This window comes from Desmodus rotundus, chromosome 4, assembly GCF_022682495.2.
Source record: "Desmodus rotundus isolate HL8 chromosome 4, HLdesRot8A.1, whole genome shotgun sequence".
In the NCBI taxonomy this organism is placed as follows: domain Eukaryota; kingdom Metazoa; phylum Chordata; class Mammalia; order Chiroptera; family Phyllostomidae; genus Desmodus; species Desmodus rotundus.
This window is the reverse complement of record NC_071390.1, coordinates 149,907,280-149,928,722: the sequence shown is the minus strand read 5'-3', so window position 1 is coordinate 149,928,722 and position 21,443 is coordinate 149,907,280. Positions and strand designations below refer to the sequence as shown.

General features: G+C 44.6%; 1 protein-coding gene across 4 annotated transcripts in view; it reads left to right on the top strand.

Annotated features, from left to right (window-relative positions):
- The window catches only part of PDGFRA (platelet derived growth factor receptor alpha), a 49,172-nt gene that overhangs the window by 10,837 nt on the left and 16,892 nt on the right, over positions 1-21,443 (top strand). For all 4 annotated transcript variants that reach the window (XM_024573907.3, XM_045182992.3, XM_045182994.3 and 1 more), the window contains exons 3-18: positions 1,748-2,065; positions 3,349-3,609; positions 4,701-4,831; positions 6,494-6,665; positions 6,757-6,946; positions 9,490-9,605; positions 10,537-10,663; positions 11,738-11,931; positions 12,684-12,778; positions 12,973-13,105; positions 15,047-15,151; positions 15,529-15,639; positions 15,897-16,050; positions 16,908-17,074; positions 20,046-20,161; positions 20,515-20,637. In XM_024573907.3, the coding sequence (XP_024429675.1) occupies positions 1,748-2,065; positions 3,349-3,609; positions 4,701-4,831; positions 6,494-6,665; positions 6,757-6,946; positions 9,490-9,605; positions 10,537-10,663; positions 11,738-11,931; positions 12,684-12,778; positions 12,973-13,105; positions 15,047-15,151; positions 15,529-15,639; positions 15,897-16,050; positions 16,908-17,074; positions 20,046-20,161; positions 20,515-20,637 (2,513 nt within the window). The remainder of the gene's footprint in view (positions 1-1,747; positions 2,066-3,348; positions 3,610-4,700; positions 4,832-6,493; positions 6,666-6,756; positions 6,947-9,489; positions 9,606-10,536; positions 10,664-11,737; positions 11,932-12,683; positions 12,779-12,972; positions 13,106-15,046; positions 15,152-15,528; positions 15,640-15,896; positions 16,051-16,907; positions 17,075-20,045; positions 20,162-20,514; positions 20,638-21,443) is intronic.

The window sequence follows — 21,443 nt, the reverse complement described above, 5'->3', positions numbered from 1 at the left end:
CATGCCCATCTCCCTGGATCCACACAGGCACAGGTTTTAATATTATTAAAACACTGGCCTAGTTCTTCAGATGCAGCCCGTTACAGTAAGTCACACCTTTCTTAAGAGGAAGATGCTTAAATTGCTAGGAAATCTTAGAACCACCTTTTCCAGCCATTCTTTTGTAAAGGATCTAATAGAATATTTGACTCTTGGGATTCTCACCAACTCTTCTTCACCAAGAGGATGCCATTAGAGCCATTTGTTGAAACACTTATTGGGCTTTTCTTAATTATCATCCAGATATTTGTGCATTGCAGATGTTCACCGTGAAACCAATAGTTTTTCTAGTCTGAGGTGTTTAACTCAAACCTACTAGCATGTTTGGGTCTTATCTATATGGACACTGCAGAGTTGAGCAAGATGAGTGACTTAGTAGTTCTAAACTGCACTAATTATGTGTCATCGACAGAACTTACCGCTTGTATCTTAACAAGCTGCAGGGCTTACCGAGGCACACGGGAAAGATGGGTGGGGTCTGGGCTCTGAGGCAGATTAGAGATCATTAATTACTTGGGTGTTTTCTAACAGCAGGACAAGGAAGACTCACTCCCCCTTCCTACTGAAGAATAGTTTTGGAGGGGAGTAGTGGGACCAAAAAAAAGAGCTATTTTCATTTGTACCGTGTAATGTAAAAATAAAATAGTCAACTCTCTTAAATTAAAAAATGTCAATATCACGAAAGACAAAAAAGCTGAGGAACTAGGACTATAGATGTGCACCATCCTTGAGTGGCCCCTGGATCCACCAACAAAAAGGCTGGTAAAGACATTGGAACAACTGGGGAAAGATATATATGTACACACACACACATACATACATACATACTAGATAGTGGCATTATATTAATGTGAAATTTATTGGGTGTGATCTTTGTGTTTTAGTTATCTAGAAGAATGTCCTTGTTTTTAGGAGGTAACATGTTGACGTATTAAATAAGAATCACAGTGTCTACAAGTAACTCTTAAATAATTCAGGAAAACACACGTGTATATGTGTGAATGAGAGAAAAACCTATGTATGGGAAACTCAAAATCAGCTGAAATAAAATTTGTTTAAAGATTAAGACATAACTCATAATGTGTCTTCTATCAATTTTATAGACAGGGGAAGCTAGACTGAAATTTCAGGTTTAAGGTAAACTCAGACTTTTTCCACTCTTGGGCTTTACTTATTCTTATTTTTGAATGAAAATCCACATGTCCCCCTTTGGTTTCTGGAAGTTGTTAGAGAGAAGGCACGTCTGAGTGTGGTAAGAAGTGAAAGATGTGTAATTCTTGAGCACAAATCTGCTTTGTGCTGGGTTCAGTGAGTCTCCCTGCCCCGTTCTTACTCAGGGAAACCTCTGCAGGGGATGTTGACAATGAAGAACCCATATGTGCTTGAGCCTATACCATCTTGGGATATCTTATAGTCACACATAAGAGTTTGAAATATGGAATTGGAGTCAGACATCCTCTCTCCAAGTGTTTGGGGGCTGTGAGTCTGGGGTGCTTCGTGCAGCTATTGAAGCCTTTGGAGCGACTGTGGCTCTCAGCAGATGTGGTGGCTCTTATAATGGGGGGCCTTTCATGGGCCTCTAGGCTAACGGATTTTTGTGTAGAAATGGTCATTGTTCATGTAAGCGGCCACTGTTGCTTCTCTTGGTTCTCTGGGTGAAACGGACCCTTCTGGCTGCATCCCATTCAGAGCCTGTTTCCTTTTCCAGGGCCGAGCCTAATTTTCTGCCAGCTTTCATTGCCCTCCATCCTCCCAAATGAAAATGAAAAGGTTGTGCAGCTGAATTCATCCTTTTCTCTGAGATGCTTGGGGGAGAGTGAAGTATCCTGGCTGTACCCCATATCTGAGGACAAGAAGGCCAATGTGACCATCAGAAGTGAGGAGAACAACAGTGGCCTTTTTGTGAAAGTGCTCGAAGTGGCCAGTGCCTCGGCGGCTCACACGGGGTTGTACACTTGCTATTACAACCACACGCAGACAGAAGAAAGCGAGGTCGAAGGCAGTCACATCTACATCTACGTGCCAGGTGAGCGGGACCGGCCCCCGGACCAGGCTGGTTGTCGTCACTCCTGTATTCTCTCGTCGAGATTTAAAGAATATAAAAGTAATAAATATTTATTGGAGAAAACTAGGAAAATACAGGTGAACACACAAAATTAAGGCGATCATTTATAATGTCATTATCATGAAATAATTCATTGTTAACATTTTGGAACTGTAGTAAGTTTCAAAAATCATTTTTATTGGGGCATCTCCTTTATCGGTATCACACAAAAATTTCTGAGATGTACTCATTTCTACTCAGTTCAATCGAGTCCTACAAATATTTGCAGCACATTTCCTGTGTGTCAGGCATTGTGCTGTGTGTTGGGGACACTAATTGATTAGGTAGGCGCTATCTTGGAGTTGCTTTTAGATCATTACAATAGCTTACAAATAAACAAGCTGTTTCTCAAATTCACTAATACATGTGTCTACTCTTGATGAATTGGAAGGGATTTTTTTTTTTCTTTTTAATTAAATTTAGAGGCAAATCTCCTAGTCATGATGTTATGTTCTGTCCTCTGAGAAGCAGATGCCAAGGTAGGAGGAGGGTGGGGTTAGGCATGCAAGGGCTTTATTAGGGAGAGGCCTATGTGAGAAAATGGGAGGGACCCCGCATAGCCTGCTAGAATTGTTTGCTTGGTAGGTGTGACCCTGAATGAAGGAGAGCAGGAGGGAAGGTGGGGCAGATGAGTCCTAGACCTCCATGCAAGGCCCCGGCAGTTCTCCAGCTTAAGAAACCTAGTTCCACATGGTCATTGGCTGAAAGCAGTCCAGGGGGCGTGGCGTGGTTGCGATGGACTTCAGAGCTGACCCCTGCAGTTGGAGGAATGTGTGTGGGTGCTCCCTCACTGCCACCACTCTGATGGACTAGCTGTAGCCCTGAGCTGACTGTAGGGGGTAGGCATTTTAAAAAGCATTTCCTAACTGAAAACTTCTGACTGTGTTCTTTAGTTTTGAACAGTCGATTATTTTATTGCCCATGTTTTGTTTTTTAGTAGTTTAAATTTTGATTTCAATTCCTGGCTAATATATGTATTATCAGTATTTTTTTGTTAGGGTATAGGCAATTTTGCATTGTTCATACTTTAAAATAATCTAGCAATATTATGATGACTAATGCTAGTGGGGTGACAGCTTCTGAACATATGTGTGTAGTAAAATTCATACCTAGTAAGAGTAATGCCAATGGGATAAATTTTGTAGGTGTGTGTATATATGTGAAATTAATGCCTAATGTGCTTTTCTTTCTTTTTTAAACCACAGACCCGGATGTAGCCTTCGTACCCCTAGGAATGACAGATTATTTAGTCATCGTGGAGAACGATGATTTTGCCATCATACCTTGTCGCACGACTGATCCTCAGACGCCGGTAACCTTACTCAGCAGGGACGGGGTGGTCCTGGCCGCCTATGACAGCAGACAGGGCTTTAACGGAAGCTTCACTGGTGGGCCCTACATCTGCGAGGCCATCGTCAGAGGGAAGAAGTTCCAGACCATTCCATTTAACATTTATGCATTAAAAGGTAACTGCCCTCTCCCTCCTTCTTTAAATGAGAGCTACAGGCCTATGTTGTACACCTGAAACTAATATAATAGTGTATGTCAACTGTAATAAAATTAAAAAGTACAGTTACAGGCAAATAATCACATGCATGCAGTATTTTTTTTTTTTTTTAATAGTCCCCAGTGATGGTGATCCTGAATTCCGACTTGGGGATTTAGGAGCCTACCTTTCCCATACAGTGTTAGGCTGACCTCTGTGGCCATAGTAACACAAAGCTTAGCCTTACTGAAGGTAAAAGCTTTCTTACCCCTCTTAGATTTCATGTTTCATCAGCTGACTTCAAAATACTATAAGGAATTTTTTTATTGTATAAGCCTCTTACTGTTCTATTCACATTCCTGACTAGAGGCCCTAAAAACAAATACACGCTTGGGGCGGGGGGTGGGTGGATGCCTAGGTTAATTTTAGTACCTAAAGAAAAGTGATTTTGATTTTGAGAAAAGCTTGTAGTTGTAGACTTCATCCCTTTGATGTGAGAGTTTAATGAGAATGGGAAAGTGTAATACACATTTGTGTCAGAGATTGATTGCACACTTGACATGCAGGTAAGGCAGCCGCGAGAGTGCCTGTTTTATGCCAGGCACTGTGTGGGGCTCTCGAAAAGTGCCGAGAATAGCTGGGGGGCAGAGTAGGAGAGGAGGAGAGTGAAGGATGGGGTGGGAGCCCAGTGCCTAGAGGAGTGCTGCGCAGTAGAGGCTGGCTGACTAAATGACTGCACACACCAGCAGAGGCGACTGCAGAGGAGTGCAGTCACAGTGAGCCCAGGTGCTTGGGAATGTGGTGTTCTGCTCAGGTGGGACCTAGTCTTCCTATTATTACTATTTGTGTGTGTGTGTGTGTGTGTTATTTTGTATGATAACTACATGCCAAATTATACATGCCAACTCAAAGTCTAGGCTTCTGACATCCTCAACAGCCTTGATCAAAGTGGTTTGCAGGTTATTTTTCATGATTTTCTTTAAAAAAAACAACCCAAACAGCCCAAACCTCCTAAGATCCTAACTTGACCACAGATATTTAGGTCCTTTTGTTTGTTCTTTTTTAAAATAGCAACGTCAGAACTTGACCTAGAATTGGAAGCTCCTAAAACTGTGTACAAGTCAGGGGAAACCATCGCGCTCACCTGCATCGTCTTCAACAACGAGGTGGTGGACTTCCAGTGGACTTACCCTGGAGAAGTGGTAGGTACTCTCGAGGTTCCTGGCGGTATGGAGAGGAGCAGGGCTCGAGAGACCTGTCTGTCGCTGACAGGGCACGGCACTTTGCTTCTCTAGACCTCAGCTTCCCATCTCCACAGCGGGCACATCTGGCTAGGTGACTGCATGGCCCTTTGAGCAGTGGGTGAGTTTGAGGTGATACTAGCTGGACCAGGACATCCAGCATGTATCAAGGTTGTACCCTGAATCTTCTTGTTTATAAGTCAGAAAGAAATAGGAAGGTTCAATGTATAAAGGACGCATGGACAAAGCCAAAGGGGGGTAGGATCGAGGGTGGGAGGTGGGGATGGCTGGGGTGGGTGGTTTTGGTGGGGGGGAAATGGAGACAATTGTACTTTAACAACAATAAAAAAAAAGAAATAAGAAGGTTCAGTGCCTACAAGATAACAACCAAAATGTTAGAAAAACAAAAGAAAAAGAATGTATTTTAAAATTTACTTATTGGTGAGACAGTCATTTACCCTCACTTTCTTGATTCCGGCGCCTTTGGGTTTCGAGGCATTAGTAATGCTGAGTGCCTGACCCCTTCCATTTCCGCTTTGTTGCCTGCCACCCAGGATACTGTTTCGCCTCCTACCTACCTAGTCTTTCTTTGCATGGCTCACCTTTAGTGGGTAAGCATCACTTGAATCATTCAGCAAAGATTTAGTGGTTTTGCTAAATCCCAAGCAGTCTGCTAGAAGCCAGCCCATGCACAGAGGAGGACGGGAGGAGTGGAGATGGACGTGGGGAGGGGGACCACCGCGCCATCTCTGATTAGCGTGGATTTACACACAGGGTCTCATGCATTCTAATGCCTGTGGTACATGTACTTAAGAGAACTGAGTGTAAAAGGCAGTGGCAGTCCAATGCAGAAATGATGAACAGTGCTTATTACAGCAGCCTTGGAGGACAAAAACCATACATATATTTTTCCCTTCACTCTTGATATGCAGATTTCTGCTTTTGTACATCTTCCCCGAAATATGAAGCTATTTGATTTTTCTGTTCACACTTGATTGCCTTTAATATTTAAAGCATAAAATTTCTTCTTCATTTATTAGAGATAGACACTTTTTCTCCCCAAACCAAAATACATGCTATTTGGCTTCCAAATATACAAATATGTAATCAATTTTTTTTCTGATAATAAAAGTAATACAGCTTTATTCTTAAAACTTTATAAAATATGGAGAAACAGGAAAAGCCATTTCCCAGAGCATCACTGTTAGTATCTTAGGGAGATAAATCCTTTAAGTACTTTGTATACATGATAAATGTTCAATAATTAATAGGTATTATACTTTTAATAGTACTTTGTTATACCCTTTCCCCTTTGGCAATATAGCACAAACACCTTACTAGGTCATTAAATATCCTTTCAAAATGTGATTTTGTAAGGAGGTAGCTTAAAAACAATTTTTTTATCAGATTTTATTTTTTAGAGCAGTATAGTTTTACAGCAAACTTGAGTGGAAGGTACAGGGATTTCTCACACATGCACAGCCTCCCCCATATCACCATCACAGGGTGGCACATTGTCACATCACTGTCACCCACCTATTGTCACCCCCCATCCTCAGTTTATAGGTGGGTTCACTCTTAGGAGCTACCTTTTTAAAGTCAGTTTTCCTTCTTCTGCTGTAGAAGAGCAAAGGCGTCGTAATGCTGGAGGAAATCAAGGACCCATCCCTCAAACTGGTGTACACGCTGATGGTCCCCAAGGCCACGGTGAAAGACAGTGGAGATTACGAATGTGTTGCTCGCCAGGCCACCAGCGAGGTCAAAGAAATGAAGAAAGTCACCATTTCTGTCCATGGTACATTCTGCTTTCTCAAATGTCAGCATCCACGCTGCTCGGGATCCACTGTGCGCTAATCATTATTTAATGGAAACTCTTCCCTGTACAGAGAAAGGGTTCATTGAAATCCAGCCCTACTTCAGCCAGTTGGAAGCCGTCAACCTGCACGAAGTCAAGCACTTTGTGGTGGACGTGCAGGCCTACCCCCCTCCCAGGATATCCTGGCTCAAGGACAACCTGACTCTGATTGAAAACCTCACGGAGATCACCACCGACATTGAAAAGATTCAGGAAATAAGGTAGACGCCCCCGACACCCCCATGCCTTTTCTTTTTATTGTGCGCCCCTGGATAGACAGAGGTCTGTCTGTCCTACAACCCAAATCAGGCGTCAATCTAGAAAATCTAGCCACCTGATTTGGGAGCAACTGGAAATCAAGTACCTTTAATGATAATATTGCAATGCCGTAATAGTATGTTGGTAAGTATTTAATGATGAGATAAGAAGAAAGAAGAACTAAAAATCTCTTGTCTCCCATTGAAAAACAGGCTCCCAGATCCAGCGAGGGGTGGAGGAAAGAAAGTAAAATTGGACCCACTTGGACTGAATGCATTCCTCGATTGCATCATTCATGTTGCATTCAGCCTTGTACAGTGATTACAGTTATAAGGCAATTATGTAAACTGACATAAAATGAATCATCACTGACTTCCTTTGAGGCACATTTGCCCCAGTGAGACCTCCATAGGAAACAAGGGTGGAGCCTGGTCAAATTGGTTAGGAGAAAAGGTAAAAGGAGGAGTGTGTACCCCTGCCCTCTGAGAGCGGTAGACTACTCTCTTAACTGGTGATGGAGGTTTGGGTAAGTCACGCCTCAGCCTCAGTTTCCTCTTCTATAACGTAGGGTCAATAACACTCTATGTCCTTCAAGGCAAGGAATTGGATCAGGTGATATTTCAGGTCTCTTGAAGTTTGAAGCTCTGATTAGCATTCAGGAGCCGAGGGTACACCTCGAAGGACCCAGCTAATGCAGCCCTGTGCCGGCATCAGAAGCCACCTCACAGAGACCAGAGTCAGACCTCTCCTTCAAGCCACCAGGGAGGAGGAGACAGAACCTCTCTCATCAGTTCACTTCCCCTCTGGATTCGCTTTATCCTTTCTGAGCTAAATTCCACATGTAATTGAGAAGCAGTGTCTGGGAAAAGAAATTTTACGACCTCTATAGACGATGATGGAAAATGAAGTGGAATACTGAATCTGGGAGGCTTTCTGATGACCCCGAATGCAGGGGCACAGAGAGGTGGGCAGTGCTGAACCTTCCACTGAGCTCTGAGGCCAGGAGGAATGGGGTGCCCCTGGCACAGCCAAAACTTCAAACACGTGTGTGAGCGCTCTCTGCAATCGAGAGTCCATAGCAGTGACAACTGAGTGGTTCAGGAGAGCTGCCTGTTAGAGTTACTCAGCGTTCCCTCAGCACATACTCTTCTAGGTCCCATTACGGGCCAGAAAGGAACATGGTGGAAGGGGTACCTGGATCCCTGGAGCTCAGAGCTAGTGGCTGAACAGTACAGAAAATGAAGGACAGGAGAACATTTGGTAATCAGCAGCCAGATGTGCCCACAGGCTCTGTCTAGGGGAATCTGGTCCCAGAGCTGGTCTGGTGTGGCGCAGCCGGGGGAAAAACCAGCCCTGCATGCTCTTACCACGTGTTCTAGTGCCCAGCATCTTGGGCTAGAAGACTCTAATATGCAGGATACTTTTGAGGCTACAAAATGCTTCTACACATATCATTTTATTTAATTATTTCTGTCAATGACTCTGTATTAGGCATATAGTTTTTCTATGCTGCACATATGGAAATTGAGACATTTCAATAACGAGAATTTCAGTAATGCCCGGAGCCTGCTCACCTTGAGAACTTCAAGAATGGCCAAGTCCTCCTCACCTTAGTTAGTGCTCTTCTCCACTCGTTGCTTCTCTCTAGTTGCTTTTCCATCCTGTGGTGTTTTATAAGGAAGGACAAATGGGCAAACACTATATCGATGCACACACACACACGTGTGTGTGACTAAGTCATTTATAATACACACATCTAAGAATCTTTTGGGGGAACTTCACTTTGATAAAGTATGAAGAAATATATTTTTTAAGTTGATTTTTTGGAATAAGTGATGGAATCCTGTGCTTTAAAACCATTCAGACATAAAGAAGGTGCATTGTACGAAGCCTATTTCTACTCCTGTCCCCATTTGCCCAATACCCTTCTCCTCCCACCCATAGGGAAATTCTTACTAGTTTTGTTAGGTTCTTATGAAATCTTCCCGAGGTTTTGTTTGTTTGTTTGTTTGTTTGTTTGTTTTTAAAAGCAAATACAAGCAAAAAGGAATGTTATATCCTGGAAACTTCTCCATATCCAAATGTAGAGACAAATGTAGGGAACCTCCTCCCTTTTTTTTCCCATTGGTGTGTCATTGTTTGGCTGAACCACTGAAATGATTGATATTTAGAGGAAGCAAGTGTTTTGTAAACAGGTAAAAATCAAGTTGGTGGGGCGTGTGTACTCCCCTTCAGAAGGCAGGCCTTACGGGAGCTGATGGTGCCTGGAGCCGCACGAGCCATTGTTTGGCCCAGAATGTCTGGGCTTCTGCTTGAGAATTAAGTGTCCACAACTCGGACCTTCGGTATGCGCAAAGTGTGTTGGATCCCGATGATCCAGATGAGAAAAAAAGATGTTTTTATTGTTTTTGTACAAAAATAAAGTTTAAATTGAATGCGGTAATTGCTGAAGCAATTGGAATTTATTTGGCTGCCTCTTGCTGAAACAGAGTCCTTTTCTTTTAAGGTATCGAAGCAAATTAAAGCTGATCCGTGCTAAGGAAGAAGACAGCGGCCACTACACTATTGTAGTTCAAAATGAGGATGACATGAAGAGCTACACCTTTGAACTCTTAACTCAAGGTATGCCCAGGGTGATCTGAAGAGAATGCCTGCTCGGTGAGTGAGTGAACGAGCGTCTCCTGGCGACAGCCTGGTACTTTTCTCCCAGGTCGTGGAGGAAAAAGCAACACTTTTAGGGGAGAAGCAGGGCCTGGAGATATCACACATTAGGGATAGCTTTGCCGGACTTGAGAATTCACGTAATTCTAGGGGGTTCCAGGCTGCTCTGATTGGAAATTTCTAAGCTCTAACAACTTCCTTGCCCCCTACTTCTCATTCTGGTACCTACAAGTTCAGGGAAGAGTGAAATAATGGTTTTTGGTCCAGGTGACCTTAGAGTATTCCAGAGAGTTTGGACCTTTTTGCTTAGCTTCCCTTGTAGACAGGGTACAGTGGCCCTTACCAGAAACCCAAGTCCTTTCACATTCGGGTTCAACACCCATTGACTGAGCACCTACCATGTGCCAGGTACCATCTTGGGTGGGCTCATTTGTGCCTCACAGTAAATCTAGGATACAAGCAGTAGCCTATTTCTACGTTGTTTGACCACAGATTTTAAAGAATCTTTAAAACTTAATAATATCCTGCAGATGCAATCTGGTAAATGTGGCTTTAGATTCCTATTGAGCCGAATCCATTAGTTGGATCCCAAGCTATGTTAATTTTAAGAGCCTCTTTGCCTTTCCAGCCAAATAACCACAGGGGCTTTTTGCTTCCCTTACTCTAGATTTAAAACACCACGGGGCACAAATCCCAAAACACTGCAACTGTGAAAATGCTCTTAGCCAAGTGTGTCTGTGCAACCTGGAGTGTTACTATGCACAGAACCTCCTCTCGGGCGGTTACTTGATTTGTATGTTCAAATGCCCTGGGGGCAAGTTCTGAACTCATGTTCCTTGTTGTAGTTTCCAGAGTTTTGGGTTGGGAACCATTCAATTTTGATTTCTTGCAGTCCCCTCGTCAATTTTGGATTTGGTCGATGACCACCACGGATCTACGGGGGCACAGACCGTGAGATGCACAGCTGCAGGGACGCCGCTTCCTGATATTGAGTGGATGATTTGCAAGGATATTAAGAAGTATGGAAATCAGATGTTCCTTTTGCATTTGCGGCCAGAATGTTTCTTCCTTGATGCAGAGGCCCTGAAATGCATTTTATTCCTTTTGTGTTTGAGATCTTATTTGGCCTCTGAACTATGAGATAGGGTTCTTTACATGGTCCGTGTGTGCAGGTCCATGTGTGTGTACATATGTGCATGTGCACCTGTGTGTTCATGAACATGTGAGCAAAAGGTCCATGGCCTTCATCAGATTCTCCAAGGGTCTCTCATTTAAAAAGAAAATGAATTTAAAGAGCTACTCTTACAAGAGGATTTTTGCTACCCTGGCCCACATTTTCACCTCATAGTTCTTACATGGTGAACTTTACCTGGTGGCTGGACTGGCATGTGAACATAAATGAAAATGCTGCCCATGTGACTGCTCACTACTTTGCATGCCTACCTGCTGTCTGATGGGATTTAACTCACCAGTCCTCCTTCACCCCCCATTCCTGAACCTTCTCCAATGGGCACACGAGCAACACGTTCACCCTTCTGTCCAGGGAGACTGGCTGTGTTCAGAAGCCTTGACTGCCTCTCTTACAGGCTGAGACCTAACCCCTTCCTAAGGGCCAAGGGACCAGATTTGGAATGTGACTGGAGCTATGGTCTAGGTCTCAAATCTCAACCAGGTGGTCATTCAACCCTATGACCCTCGGGGCCTCTTTACAGTGTGGTTAGAGAGAAGGAAGGACTCCAGATCTTTTTGAAGGGGTAGGAAATTGGGAGAGTTAAACATTCTTGAAGTAAAAAACCCTGTCAATTTGCTTCTGGGTTCAGGGTTTGGGGTTGGCGGTTATATTTGATTGGACTTATCTCTGCCTTGCCTTCATAATCAGTTAGCTTTCAATTATCCGCACATAGGTTGTCCAATGTTGGGTGTGTGCAAACAAGTTATAATGTTCATGTGCACATAAAATAAGAAATCGACTTGTAGCACACCAACTGCAGAGCAGGTTAGAACGGCCTGCTGTCCTAGATAATTCTCACTGTTCCGCCCACCTCCTTTACTCTGGATAACTGGCTCTATGTTTGTGTCCTGTTTCTTCCCAGATGTAATAATGAGACTTCGTGGACAATTTTGGCCAGCAACATCTCAAACATCATCACGGAGGTCCACCCCCTGGACAGGAGTGTGGTGGAGGGCCAGGTGACATTCGCCAAAGTGGAGGAGACCATCGCCGTCCGGTGTCTGGCTAAGAATCTCCTTGGGGCGGATAACCGAGAGCTGAAGCTGGTGGCTCCCAGTGAGTTGCTTATCAGTCAGGACAGCTCTAAGTCATCAGCCAAGCCCTTTCTCCCTGAGGTGGAACTTTAAATCCCAGATGGGGGTCCTATATGAACGAAGGTCCCCAGGCTGAAATTCAGCTCTGATTGCTCTTAAAGGCATCTCATCACCTTCTCGTGGCATCTGTATGGGAGTCCTTTCTTCAGATTCAGATCCAGAAGTGCACCTTGCAGAGGCCCCTTGGCTTGTTGCTTGTCTAACTGTATAGCTACCCAGTCCCTCTACTCTGAGTGTGGGAATGGAGGAGGAAGAAGGAGCTTCTGCCTTGATGCTCCTCCTTACAACAGCTGAGTCAGGTTGAATTCCTTGAGTGAAAATTAATGAAGCCAAAAGCAATATATACAAAATGCAACCTTTCAAAATAAACTGAACCTAAGTTTCTGAGCTTATGGTAGCTCTCAATCTCATTTATCAGTCTTTATGTTCTAATTCACATTCTGTCCAGAAGGTTAATGTTGGAGCACCTTTAGAGAATGTATTGCATTCCCCTGATTGAATTTTGTCCCTTTCTTTTCCAAGGGAAGAGTTCGAGTAGTCTCGTGGGTATGAGTAATTGAGAGATGCTGTTGCCCATCCCTAAAATGAGCCAGGCAGCCCTCATGCTTCTTCACGACATTCGGGGATTTCTGTCCCAGTCACAGCCACACTGCCTTCCCGCCCTCCTGTGTGTTCACGCACATTTTCCATCCTGCCTCTCTCTTTCCCCTCTAGCTCTGCGTTCTGAACTCACGGTGGCAGCTGCAGTCCTGGTGCTATTGGTGATTGTGATCATCTCACTGATCGTCCTGGTTGTCATTTGGAAACAGGTAGGTATTTTTCTCAAAGAACTAAAAGTCCTTGAAGCCTTAAAGAACAGGAAGAATAGCAGCCGAGTTCAGTGCTCGGCACAGAGAAGGAGCTCAGTCATTATGTGTTGAGTCACTGTGTCCAGACTTTGCTGCTGCAGTTAAGCTTTGGTGCATTTGGTAATTCACCAGTTACCTGACCTGGTCATTTACAGAAACCGAGGTATGAAATTCGCTGGAGGGTCATTGAATCAATCAGCCCCGATGGACATGAATACATTTATGTGGACCCAATGCAGTTGCCTTATGACTCGAGGTGGGAGTTTCCCAGAGACGGACTAGTGTTGGGTAAGCTTTTCCCGGGGTTATCTCCCAAGATTCCCTTTCAATTTGTACATAACTTTGCTCTTTACAGGCCCATGGAGGAAGGAGGGATCTGAGCTTGTGCTTAATAACAGCTTGGCAATAGAAATTGGCTTTCAGATATATATTTTTTTGTCTTGGAAATGAGTTAATTGGATCACTGCAGTGATTTCCTCAAAATCTCATTTTATAGAAAATTATGGTGAAAGAAAATTTTATAAAAGAAAAAATATGAGGAGACTTGCCAAAGATACCCATCAAAATGGCTTTGCTTTAGAAATGACACAAATTGAAAATGAGATGAATTTCTGTGACTAAAAAGGAACAGATGAGAAATGAATGAGGACAACAACCACAGAATGGCTTTTGATCCAATACATTCTGAGGGTGTATTAGATACTTCTTTAGAATGTATATTGAACATTTAGAATATAGACTATAAAACTATAGGTACATGTTTAAGCAAAACATGTAAAAATAATCAAGCCAGTTTATCACAGACTTTTCAAATATTTTAATCTTGGGCTGAGACCAAATATGTGAAGCTTTAGTCTAGAGGATTTTTCTTAAAAAACCCCATCTCATTCTGAATGAATGAAAATAGGACATAGAAATGAAAGTTACACCTCAAGGCGTGTCACCGTGAATGTTCCAATGGTGTGTACTCTGGAGGATGCCAAAGGTGCTGTTTAATAGTCTACGTGTGATTCCAAAACACAGCCAGGTTAGGTTTTCTTAGAGTTACTTAACCTGAAATCAAACAAGACATCCTGGCTACTCCCAATTCAAAAACTTATACCTGGGAACTAAGCTTATTGTTATTTTTAAAAAATTTCCCCTTGTTTTACAAAAAGGAACAAGGAGCTGAGGAAAGTTAAGCAGTAATAAAATCTGAGGGAAAAGCACTACATCCCCAGTAAGCCAAGAGGCACTCCCATGTCCCTCTGCTCCTGGGCACTCCCAGGGCTTGGGCGGGCAGGGGCTCCCCAGTTTGCAGCGGTGTGGGCGAGGCCCTGCTGGTTGTCAGTGTCCCTTCGGAGCTGCGGCTTTCCCAGTGTGGCGCTAGGTGCTGAGACCAACCCGTCTGGAGTCTCCCTTTTTGACTTTGAGCTCTTTAAGAGTGGGGATGACAACTTGCCTTCATTTTGTTTCTCCCAACACGCAGCAAAGTGTTGGGCTCCCAGAGCAGGTTTACCGTGCTGTTCCCGGTCCAACTGGTAGCCAAGGGGCCAGCCTGAAGTTTACTTCACCACTCACTGGAGTCAGGGACATCTTGAATACTGAAGTACTTGCAGTGGATGAGGACTTACGGATGCAAAAGAAGCCACTGTTTGCATATGAAAAACAGAAGGGCAGAGAAGCAGGGGGCTTGGGCGAGAGCCACAGAAAGCAAGTGCCCTGGAGCCCAGGGTCTGGCCCAGCACGGAGCTGGTAGACAGTGTGCTCCCACCAGGGAGGGCTGCACCCTCCTTTCTCCTGCCTGTGTTTTCCTTTTCCTTGCAAATGTTATTTGACAAAAGCAATTATACTAATTTCCTTCCCTGTGGGCTCAGTTCTGGCTTTGACATGATGACTTGGAGGAATCATTATGCTTCCTCTGTAGAGGAAAAACACCACCCAGCTGTGCGCCCACCAGCGCAGGCTGTGGTAAATAAAGCTGATGAGCCCTGGCTGGCATGGCTCAGTGGGCTGGGTCTCCTCCCGCAAAGCGAAGGGTCACCAGTTTAATTCCGGTCAGGGCACATGCCTCGGTTGCGGGCCAGTTGGGAGCCTGTGAGAGGCAACCAATCCATTGTTTCTCTGGCACATGGATGTTTCCCTCCTTCTCCTTCCCCCTCCCTTCCCCTCTCCCTAAAAATAAATTAAAAAAAAAAAAGCCGATGAGACACCTGACACCTGTGTGTGCTGTGTTCTGGCTGCCCATAGGTCGTATACTGGGATCTGGTGCGTTTGGGAAAGTGGTTGAAGGGACTGCCTATGGATTAAGCCGGTCCCAGCCTGTCATGAAAGTAGCAGTGAAGATGCTTAAACGTAAGTGTTCCTTCCTGGGGATTTTTATTTGAACGTGGGGATATTAAATGAATTGCTCAAACTCACAAAGCCAGTAAATGCCAAATATAGGACTAGCTTTTGTTTCTTCTGACTCTGTTTGGACTCCTGTCAGTTAGGTTTATTGAGATTGTTTTTGTTGCCTGTATGTTGGAAAATCAAGAGTTGTTATTTTTAATGACTTTTTTTTTACCCCAAAGGCTTGGGACCAGTTATTGGAGTCTAGACCAGAGTCACTCTCTCTCTCTTTTAGACTCTTGATAAATAAAAGAATATGCAGTCACAGGAGGAGCCACGTTTTTGGCTTTTTCAGGGCAGTAGGTTGCTCAGAACTGATATGTGATTTATTTCTTTGACAGCCACAGCCAGATCCAGTGAGAAACAAGCTCTCATGTCTGAACTGAAGATAATGACCCACCTGGGGCCACATTTAAATATTGTAAACTTGCTGGGAGCCTGTACCAAGTCAGGTAGGCCTCCTGACCCGGGAGGGAGTTCATAGAACACCTGTGGCTATACAAACGGTCAAACCCAGCCTTTTAAATCCCCACTTTGTACCTCCAAACCTGCCTGCGAATACATCCCTTGAATGGAGTTGACTGGATTCCACTGAATTGAGGAAGGCTCATTGTTTTTGAGCAGCATCTCTTGTCAGTGCAAATACAGCAATTCGTGGCTTATCTGTTCACTTTCAAACCCATTTCCTAACCGATTTTGGTCCCCACAGGCCCCATTTACATCATCACCGAGTACTGCTTCTATGGGGACTTGGTCAACTATTTGCATAAGAACAGGGACAGCTTCCTGAGCCACCACCCAGAGAAGCCAAAGAAAGAGCTGGACATCTTTGGATTGAACCCCACTGATGAAAGCACTCGGAGGTGGGTTCAGAGTGCTGTAAATCATTGTTTTACGAGTCTCACCATGGAGAGAACCCATGTCCGGATAGAATCCATGCCTGCAGATTCTGTGCCAGGAGGCAGCAAGACTCAGAGTCCAACTACCCTGCCCCATCGTCCCATGACACAGTGCTGATGAGGACATAGTGCCTGCTGGTGTTTGAGACCAGGCTGTTGTAGATGGAGCCTTGCTGATAGTTTGAGTGAAAGCCAGGGTTGGAATTGTTCTGGGAGCCGTTTTCCTGTTTATATGTGGTCCACTTAACACCTATCAAAAATGCAGCACTGGCCAGGGACGCCTCAGTGCTTGTGTTTTGAGAGAAACTCCCTGAGGATCCCAAAGCTTGAGATACTGGTGCTTGCTGAACCTGGGCCATAAATCAAACCAATGATAGTAATCCCCTTTGCAGAAACCCACAAATGGCTGTAAAGATCTCTGTAGATCTGAAGTTCTGTCACATCAGGAAGTACAATGAGTTCACTTCATATTAAGTTACTCTATGGACACTGATTGGTGCTAAATTTATTGAGCAGCAGGAATTGTCTGCCAAGCCACATGGTCACGTGGCATAGGTTTGTGACTTGTGAACTGAAAAACAGTCCAGGCACACCTGAACTCAGATAATTTGTGTGTTTGTGTGATTATGGATTCAGGCTCACCTCCCCAAATAGACCACCCCACGGGGAGGGTGCGGATGGGTTTTACTTTTACTCAGCCCCGCCACCCCGAGCCCGCCATGCTGCCTTGCAGACTGTAGGTACCTGGCCATCACTGACTGAACGTTGCAGGATCACTCTGGAGGGGCACCTAAATGAGGTTTCTTTTTCCGTCCTCACAGTTACGTCGTTTTATCTTTCGAGAACAACGGTGACTACATGGACATGAAGCAAGCTGACACCACCCAGTATGTCCCCATGCTGGAAAGGAAAGAGGTTTCTAAATATTCGGACATCCAGAGATCGCTGTATGACCGCCCAGCCTCGTATAAGAAGAAATCTATGTTAGGTAAAAGTGTCTGTGCTGACTCTTTGGGCGTCGTGCTCTTCCGGAGGTTTAATGCGATACTCAGAATTCTCAGGAGAGGGGAGCGCGCCTGGTAAATAGAACTGCCAGGCCTCACGGTCCCTAAGTGCAGGTCTGTACAACGTGCCAGTGACCTCGAAAAGAAGAAAAACAATAAAGACAGACCTGATGTAATGAATTTTTCAGACTTCAAATATAATTGTTTATTCTGATATAATGATCTTTTTATAACATGTCTTTTTTTTTTTTTTAAAGGAAGATAGTATAGATGTTTTTTTATTTTCCCCAATGTCTTAACTTGGCCACATTAAAAGTTGGCAATCCTATATTGTAAAATTTAATTATGTAAATCTCTGATATCTTTGGGTTCAATGGCCCTTGCTTTTAGCTTTGCTAATATCCAATTTGTGATAGAAAGTGGAAAGTGGACCATTTGAGGTTATATTTTCTGACAAGGGTGTTGTTTGAAGGGAGAGCTGTCTGTTTCAAAGCAGATGGGCATGTCGCAGGGCTGAGTTGATTTATAAACTCTAGGGAGCCCAGCCGATGCCCATACCAGATGGACCACCCCACATCTGCTGGGGGGTGGTCCTCCACGGTCCCAGTCTGATCACAGGCTTGCAGTGCGGAGAAGGCTACTAGATGGGACCAATGTCCACTTGTCCTGTGATCTCGCATTATTGGATCTGAGCCCCACACATTGGTCAATGACAAAAAAAATTAAGCTGCTATGGGAATTGTTTTGAAAATTACCAATGCGCTCTCTGAATGCTTTCAGGGTTCTTATGTTGAAGGTACAATCTATTACAAAAAGTGTACCCCTGGCTGGGTAGCTCAGTTGTTTGGAGTGTCATACCATACACCAAACAGTTGTGGGTTCAGTCCCTGGTCAGGGTGTATACCTAGGTTGCAGGTTCGATCCCTGGCTGGGATGCATATGAGAGGCAATTGATGGATGTTTCTCACATCCATGTTTCTCTCTCTCCCCATCCCTCCCTCTCTCCCTCTCTGCCTCCCTTCCTTTCTCTCTGAAATCAATTAAAAACAAAAAACAAAAACCAATGTATCCTCGGGTGAGGATTTAAAAAAAAAAAAAAGAATGTGCTCATTTTGCAAAGCTCACTCAGTACACAATAATATTTTCCATTGCTGCAGTTCCAAGTTCCATTCATTCCCCATTGCCAAATGGGTAAACTTCCAAGCCCTTTTTAAAGATGAGCCAGTGAGGGCTGTCGGAATCAGTGCTTCCTCTCCACTCCTGTACTGTTAAAAATAGTTTACATTGCTTCCCAGGCTGGACCTGGCTCCAGATGTCAGGGGAACCTGATTCATGCTCAGCCCAGGCCCTGTTGGCAGGCAGACCGCCGCTTCCTGGCCTGCCTCTAGCTGGCTGGAGAAATGTGAATGGCTGCAGCTACTCTTCACTTGCCTGAAAATTTCCAAAAAGAACTGAGAACTGTTGGCCTGGATTGCCTCCTTCCTCGAAAACCCTGGGACCCTTCCAGCTGGGACTAACCGGGAAAGTGGACAAGTTACAAAGGGAACTAAACGCAGAGTCGTTGGCACTGATCTTTAAGCTTGCTACCTCTGGTCTGACTGGTGGTTGATTTCATTCACCAAATGAGCCAAGTACTATGAACGTGGCTTTAAAAAGAAAAAAAAAAAAGAAGCAATTCCTAGAAGATGCTTTTTCAAAAGGCCCTCATGTATATTCATCATGGAAGATTTTAGTTTTTATGTTTTAATGGTGCCTGAGCTGATGTGCTAAGGTTAAAAAAAGAAATTTTGGAGGCAAACAACAAAATATGTGCGAGAATCTATTAGGTTGGTTTTTATGGATATATATATATATATATATCTTTTAAAAACATTATTTATTTATTTATTTTTAGAGAGGGGAAAGGGAGGGAGACAGGGAGAGAAACATCTATGTGCGAGAGATTGATAGATTGGCTGCCTCTTCTGCACCCCCTGCTGGAGGCCTGGCCCACAACCCAGGCATGTGCCCTGACTGAGAATCCAACCGGCGACCCTTTGGTTCTCAGGCCGGAACGCAAACCACTGAGCCAGCCAGGGCCACATGTTTACTTCTATCTGAGAAGCTCATTCCTTAAATTCCAAGGCATTTTGTCTAGTGTTTGCGTAGTTTAGATACCCACCTGTGAGGTGTGGAAACGCTATAAGAAAATCACTTTATGGGGCTCTGACTGTTGTGGCACAGTTGGTTGGGTGTCATCCCACAAAACAAAAGGTCACTGGTTTGATTCCCAGTCAGGGCACATGCCTGGGTTGCAGGCTGGGTCCCCGGTTGAGGTGTGTGTAAGAGGCACCTGTCGATGTTTCTGTCTCACATCAATGTTTCTCTTTCTCCCTCCCTTCCCCTCTCTGAAAAAAAAAAAAAATACAATTAAAAAAATAATTTTATGGGGATGTAAAGTACAGCATAGGACATGTAGTCAATAATGTAAATACAATGTGTAGTGCCAGTTGGGTACTGGAAATATCTGGGAGAACACTTTGTAAAGTACATGATTGTCTAAGGGTGTCCAACCTTTTCATGCCTCTGGGCCACAGTGGAAGAAGAAGGACTGTCTGGGGCCACACATCAAATACATTGCGACATGTAATCATGAAAAAATCTCATAATGTTTTAAGCAAATTTACGATTTTGTGTTGGGCTGCATTCACAGCCATCCTGGGCTGCCTGCAGCCCGCGGGCTGCAGGTTGGACACCCCTGGATGCTGTACACCTGAAACTAATACAAAATAATATTGCATTGGGTATAACCTGTAATTGAAGAAATTAAAAAAAACCAGAAAAATAAAAGAAAGTCACTTTAGATGTTCTTTGGACAAGCACCGCTGACGGGCAGTGCCCCCTGCTAAGTGGCACAGGGGTGGGAGTGAGCCTCCTGCTGTGTGACAGCTGACACTCTTACTGGCTTTTCTGCAGAGTCAGAAGTCAAAAACCTCCTTTCTGATGATGGCTCGGAAGGCCTTACTTTGTTGGATTTGCTGAGCTTCACCTACCAAGTTGCCCGAGGAATGGAGTTTTTGGCTTCAAAAAATGTAAGTGCATCCATGGAACGGACGTCTTCAGACTCAGGCCGCAGGTCTGAGCGAGGTGAGCGTGGAAGGTAGCTCTTGGAGAGGCCTGGAGCAATGGCTGCCCCTCTCTTCCTCTTTCCAGAGCAGAGTGGGGAGTCTGACATCATCAGGTGTCTACGCCTCTCCAGAACTTTTTTGCTCTTGGGAGAAGTCGGAATGAGAACCTGGGAAGTGAGCTCTTTCGGCCAGACGAGCCTCTGCGAGGTGTGCCAGGCAGCTCCACGCACCACTGTGGCGTGGCTAGTCTTGCAGGATTGATGCTGTCTAGCAGTGGATAGAGCGACGCTGACGCCATTTATTCTCTTTCCTCTCAGTGTGTCCACCGGGACCTGGCTGCTCGCAACGTCCTCCTGGCCCAAGGGAAAATCGTAAAGATCTGTGACTTTGGCCTAGCCAGGGACATCATGCATGATTCGAACTATGTATCGAAAGGCAGCGTAAGTGTTTCCCCCTCCCCCCATTGGGCATGCTTACCCTCCCTCACTTGAACCTCTGAAATCAGGTGGTGTTTCCAGCCATTCGGGTGCCCATCATTGCAGCATGGAGTCCACAAGACCCACGAATGGGCTCCCGGGGTCAGTGTGAAAAGCACAGGCTCCGCAGCAGACTGCCCAGCCATGCACCCGAGCTCCGGGACTTAACTGGTGTGGCAGTTGGGGCAAGTTACTTGACCATTCTGTACCACAGTTTCCCTCTCTGTAGCAGGGAAGTGACAATGATGCCTAGCTCCTGAGTTGCTGTGAGGGATTAAATCAGTGAATCCATGTAAAATGCTTAGGACAGGGCTTGGCACACACAGCACCCTGTCAGCATTAGCTATTAATGTGTAAATTTGCTCAAGGGTGTACATGCATGCATTTCCAAGGAGAGCATCTCTAACTTCTAGCAAATTTTCAAATGGCATCTATACCCCTAAAATGTGAAAACCATTTGAGCTCATATATCTTAGAAGCACAATTTTCTTAAAGATAGTCATTCTATCTTACACTTTAACCTTTCTGTCCACCCCTTTGACATCTAAGCAGATGGAGTAGCTGGGGATATGCCTGCCACCTGTAGGTACAAATCCAGATCTCCCCACCACACAGACCATGAGATGGCCCACGGGGTTGCTGCGGCCACCTGCAGAAGGACACTGGGCTATGCCCATGCTCTGTGTGTTTCATGGGCTCTGCGACCATGACCTGTAGCTTTAGGCCTCTTGAAAAAAAGTGGACTTTGGTGGAGCCAAGGTCTGTTCAAA